At 42.5% G+C, this 6,000-nt stretch overlaps 1 protein-coding gene across 1 annotated transcript in view; it reads left to right on the top strand.

The window, feature by feature from the left end:
• The first annotated feature begins 387 nt into the window (after positions 1 to 387).
• The window catches only part of CSNK2A2 (casein kinase 2 alpha 2), a 244,649-nt gene continuing 239,036 nt past the window's right edge, over positions 388 to 6,000 (top strand). Inside the window, exon 1 of the mRNA XM_030203585.1 lies at positions 388 to 742. Coding sequence (XP_030059445.1) covers positions 639 to 742 — 104 coding nt within the window. The 5' untranslated portion in view covers positions 388 to 638. The remainder of the gene's footprint in view (positions 743 to 6,000) is intronic.

Genomic DNA, 6,000 nt, shown 5'->3' with positions numbered 1-6,000 from the left:
AAAAAACTGTCCAATAAGTTAAAAAACAAAAACAAAAACTTTGTCGTCTACCTTTTAAGGCACTGCCTATCCAACTGAAACAGCTTTAGACTTGTTACAGATGGCCCAACAATAAAATAAACGACAATGTGGATGCAGCAGCTATAGGTTTGCTTGTTTTGTTTTGAGTGAACGGGGATGACGGCTGCGCCGGTAAGGGAAAACTTAGATTGTCCCAATTGGCTTCCTTGCTTACAGTGGACTAGATAGGCTCACTTTCACTCCTGTCTATTGAACCTCCTTGGCCGCAAGCCTGTCTGGACGCTTTTCTCCTCCGGCGCTGCAGGTGGCGCTGTATCCCGGCTGCTTCCCAGCCGGTCTCTCTAGCCTTCCACTGCCTGCTTCCCTCCTTTTCCGGGTCTGCACAGCAGTGCTGCCGGCCGCTTTCGGAGCGGAAGGTGCGCGGTGCCGGCCGGGAGCCCAAATTGACTTCCGCTAGCGGTCTGGCTCCGCTGCTGTTGCTGTGCTCGGCCCCTCGTCTCCTCCTGCTGCTGCTTCAGGCTCCAGCCGGCGCCCTCTGCCGCCGGCTGAGCCCTCCCACCGGGACATCCCGCGCCGCCGCCTGCCTGCAGCTCCGGCCTCACGTCGTGTCTCCCGCCATGCCCGGCCCGGCCGCCGGCAGCAGAGCCCGCGTGTATGCTGAAGTGAACAGCCTGAGGAGCCGCGAGTACTGGGACTACGAGGCGCACGTTCCAAGCTGGGGGTAAATTATTGCCGCCGCCGCGAAGGGTCTGAGTCCCGTTACCAACTCATTTACCAGAACAGGAGGACCAGCGCTCGAAAAACTGGTCATAGGGGGAAAGGCGAGCAGTGCGGAAAGGGAGGATCACGAAGAAAGCAATCGAGGCGTTCTCAGCCATTTGCTTGTGCATAAATACATCGTTTCCCCTCTATCCTTCGTTAGAAAAGTTATTAATGAATGGAGGTTATGAATTAATGTTAAGCTGATCGATAACATATTATGGAGTGTAAAGCAGCGGGAGAAGCTTAGTTTTCATCAGTTACTAATAATGGTGGCTAGGTTTTCCAGTAAATGAGAGAGAGGATAAAGTAGTGGCTTGCTGAATGGAGGAAGATGAATTTACAGTGATAATCCAGCCCTATCAGGGGGCGGAGGCCATGTGTATTGCGTCTCTAGAGCGATACTAAGTAGGGTTAGTTTATGCACTTGTATTATAAAAATAAGAATACACGGGGGCGGCGGCTTGTCTTTAGTGAGGTGCTTACATTTCTCTTTCTTTGACTATTGTGTCGATCGATATTTAGATGAGGTAGAGTTTTCTCTTGTCTGAAGAGGTAAAACTGATAATCCTTTATTGTAGTTGTTTACAGTACTTTGAGATTAAATATCTTTAATATAGTGCAGACTAGAGTTTTATTTATGTAGATCAAAGAAATGTTGGTTGTGCCATAATCAATTATTTCCAGGCTGACACTGTGCAAGTAATAACACCGGATGAGGTGTGCTGTTATAATAATTAGTGCCTGCCCTAAATGCATTGTGTGAGGTACAAGGCTAAACTGTCTTGGAGCCTTCAAGAGTTTGGATTATGTTGAGTACGCCCTGGAATGACTCTTCCATTCTTGTCTGCCCCAAAATTTTATGGTGTGTTTGTAATGTAATGCTTGAGGAATGTAGCATCAAGGTTGATTTATGTTCATTGTATAAAGCAGAATAGTATATACTCTTAAATGTGTGTCTTAGAGAAATTTTTAATTGAAGGACACACAGGAGTACCAACTGTTGACATTTTGGTAGGGGAATCATTTGAGATATCCTGTTGGTTACACAGATAAAACTTGATATGATGTTACATACTTTTCTCTGTTGTAGTAAGTGCAGAAATCTGTTGACAAAGCCTTGCATGTAAGGCAAAAAGGAGTGTTTTAGTCAGTGGGTGACAAGTGTTAAAGCTCCCTTTGGAAGGGTAATTTCAAAAGGCCTGTTGGGTTTGTGGATTGCATGATGGCTATGTATTTTGGATTTTGAAGTCATGAGACTTGCAAAATATTATAGCTTGTTGCTGTTTAGATTGCAACTCCCATACTCCAGTGTGGCTGTTTCTACTGACCATTTTATTTTCTTAGATATGAAAATGGGAGGAGGGGGTAGGAAACTTGACTATATCTGGCCTGATATCTTTTAAAATTATTGACATATACTGGCAAGACTTAAATGTGAGTTGGATTCATGGAAGCGGGGTTTAAGAAAATACAATATTCACAGTACCAGGTTATTTTCTCAAAGGTAAGAAATAAGAGGACAGGTTATTTTAAGAGCCAAATGTTAGTTTCATAAGACTGAATAAAAAGTTAATGTAATGGATTATAAAAGAATGTTACTCTGTAATGAAGATATTGATGTTTAAATCATGTTTGTCTCTGTTTTATTCTATACTAGTAAAAGAGGCCCGTTTCAGAGCAAATGAAATGGGCGCTAGCAAGGTTTTCGTCGCCATCACCCCCCCCCCTCCCTGGCCAACCCCTTAGTTCTGCCATTGCTCTGCCCCCAACATCATGATGTTTGATGCGAGGGCGGGGCCCGGAGCGATTTCCCGCCTCCCTCCCTGCCAACCCCTTTGTTCTGCCATTGCTTCGCCCTCGAGGGCAGGGCCCGGAGTGATTTTGGTGGCTTCACCACCACGAACCTTCGAACCTTTTTGAAGGAAGTCAGGGTTTGGCTTCACTGACGTCAGTGTCCTCAGAACGTTGAGGGTGAGTTTTATTATAGTAGATTATCTGTATTAGATTAATTCTAGGTATAGCCTATGAAAAAGCAAACTCCATACACAGAGCAACCTAAACCTGCTTTCTTAACTAGTTTATTCTGTCTTAATAGAACGGAAGGGCCCAAGATATGTAGCAGAGCATAGTTAATTTTGGTTTTAGACAGGTTATACTGAGTGAACACTTGTCCACTGGAATATTAATGAAAATTATCTAGGTCCCTGCTGATGCAGCAGGCTGTTCTGGCTATAATCACATGAGAGGGACTTGTGCTTAGTGCTGAAGTTTCTCACAGTGATTTGAGGACCAGTACTGTATGTGTTAATTTGCAAGCCACAGCTGTTCTGCATTATGTGGAGAAGCAACATAATTTTGTGCTAACTGCCTAGTGATCAAGCAGACTTGTTAATTTTCTGCATACTGCTTGGAAGTCAGGCTTTAAAAAAAATTGTTGACTAGAAACAGAAAACTCTGTGTTGCTAGGATCTAAATCTTTTGAGAGTGTAATACGGATCTTCAGACCTTCGTGTCCCTTCTGATAGTTGAAATTGTAGTTCTTTCATCTGTGTAGAACAGTGTTTCCCAAGTCAGTCCTGGAGTACCCCTTGCCAGTTGAGTTTTCAGGATATCCACAATAAATATGGATGAAAAAGATTTGCATATAATAGTGAATGCAAATCAATTTAATGCATATGCATTATGTGTATTTGAAAAACCTTACTGGCTAGGGGGCACTCTAGGACCAACTTGGGAAACACTGGTGTAGAATAGGTTTTTGGACATGTTTGACATCTGCTACCTGAGCATACTGATGTTGTACTGACTGATAGTATTTCTTTCAGCTGAAGGCAAATTGATGGGTACAGGCACTTTTTGTAAAGTGGAAGCTAAGATGAAGGCCCATGCATTTGAACACAAATTTTAGGGACATTCATTCAGTTTGTGATTAGTGTTATTGTTAACTCAGGGTTCTCAACCCATTCCTCAGGACACACCAAGCCAATTGGGTTTTCAGAATGCCCAATATGAATCTTCATACAGTGGAGGCAGTGCATGCAAATTTTATCTCATGCATAGTGATTGTGGATATCTTGAAAACCAGACTGGCTGTGTCATGAGGGCTGGGGTTAGAACCCTTGGGTTATCAAAAACTCAGTTGAGAAATTTTCAAGCATATATGAGTGAAATGTTTGGTTGACTTGACTAAAAGAATGTTGATATTCAGAGGATTCATGAAAAGGATAGCAGAGGGGAGAAGGCACTCATGCATATTATGAGGCCTATGTACTAAACTGTTCCTTTATTTTTTATGAGATCCCTTTCTGCAAAAACAAGTTCACAAATTTTGGCTCATTCACACTTTCCTAAAAATAGTCTTTTAAAACAAAAGTTTTATGTAAATCTTTAATGAGTTGCTGCAAAGCACTAGAAAATGTCTTTGTGTGCTGTTTCTGCAGAACCTATGAAAAGGTATAGTTTTTTTTTTTTCCCAGAGATCTCAGGCTCAGCATTTCTTGAGAAAGTTCAGTACCCAGCTCATTTGTATGGATAGCAGTTTGCACAAAGGAGGTTGCAAACATATTCCAGGCTCATGTTAGATCTTGATGCTAGCCCTGTGGTCAAAGATCTATAACTATGGCTACTCTGGCTCCTGTCTCTTACCGAACCCTGCAGAGGGCGTAAACAGTCAATGTGGTTAGACCCAGTCAGACTTTAGGGACAGAGGTCTGAGCGACCTCTGTTGTTGATTGAGAGCCTCAATAAGGTGAGTCCTGGCAAACTCTTGGGGACAGTTGGGGGGGGGGGGTATTGGTTTTTATAGACACTTTCTTTAAAGCTATAAAAGCATCACAGTAAATCTCTCTCCTGTCTCTTACTGAATCCTGCAGAGGGCGTAAACAGTCAATGTGGGGCCCAGTCAGACCTTTAGAGACAGGTGTGTGAGTGACCTCTGTTGGTGTTTCAGAGAGCCTTGAAAAGGAGAGACCTAGCAAACCATTGGGGACAGTGGTCTTAATGATGCCTTGTTTGGGAGGGGGGGGGGGGCTTGATGGTTTTAGACACCTTCTTTAAAGCTATAAAAGCATCACAGTAAATGTCTCATCTGAGCTTTAGTGAACCTGAACTGGCTTTTATATGATCTGGTTGCCTGTTCCGGAGTACTGGCCTCATGTTTGTCACAACCTGAGGTGTATATGGAATTGGTTTGTTGTACACACGTCCCCTGGTGTTTTGTGGGAAAAGGGTCTGAGAAGTCTGGCTGGCTGAGCACCTTCTAGGGTTGTGAGTCAGCTATATTAATTTGAGGTGACTTAGAAATAAGCATAATGATGTACAGTCACAAACTGAATTGCCCCACATTCACTTGCTTGAAAAATTCTTTTTAAGCCTCTGTGACAGTGGTGTGTTTATAGTATCAGATTATGAAATTGTGCTATATGGTTTTGTGGAAGCCATCTGAGAGGCTAATAAAAAAATTAGTTTTTTGCTGTGGGAAATGTGCCATTAGAACCCTGTTTGTTACTGTGGTTGTACAACCATTGACTTGTAGGAGTTAATTTTTATGAGATGTGAACAAGTGTGATAACAAGGATGGATTTCTAATTTGCAATAGCCTTGCATTGTGCTGTGGGCCAGGTCCTCCTGCAGCTCATCTGAGTGACCACGTTGAGACCCCACAACTTTAATTGTTTCAAGTCATAGTGCACACCTAGTGTTTATCTGAACTGTAATAACACCACTTAGTTGGATTGAATGTTTCTAGGCAGGGATTTGAAAGTTTCCTCCAGGTCTAGCTTGCACTGTTCCTACCTGTCTGTCCTCCCCTCTCAAACTAATAGTTTGTGCATCTGATTTCTCCACGGATTAATTTCTGGCAGATCTGAAAGGATCTATTACAGCAAAAAAAATTCATTTTGATCCAAGACAGGCTTTGCAAACAAATAATGAGTGATCAGGAGACACATTTCTAAAGTTTTTTTTTTTTGGTATAGATTCAAGAGAAGTATATTCAGCCTTACCCAGAACTGTTTGCTATATCTGCAAATGCTCCCAAAAGCAAAGTATATGAATTTTGTCTGCATTTGTAAATTTTGGACAACCAGCTGGTCTTCCTATCTATATCCTAACTACCCATGTGGGATGCATATATAGTCTATACAGTACTTTAGTATGTCTCTTGTAATTGTGCACACTCAAGTGTAGGCCCACACTAACCACAAATTCTTCCACAGA

The sequence above is a fragment of the Microcaecilia unicolor genome, chromosome 5, assembly GCF_901765095.1.
Source record: "Microcaecilia unicolor chromosome 5, aMicUni1.1, whole genome shotgun sequence".
In the NCBI taxonomy this organism is placed as follows: domain Eukaryota; kingdom Metazoa; phylum Chordata; class Amphibia; order Gymnophiona; family Siphonopidae; genus Microcaecilia; species Microcaecilia unicolor.
The sequence above is the reverse complement of the archived record's forward strand: the minus strand, read 5'-3'. Positions and strand labels throughout refer to the sequence as shown.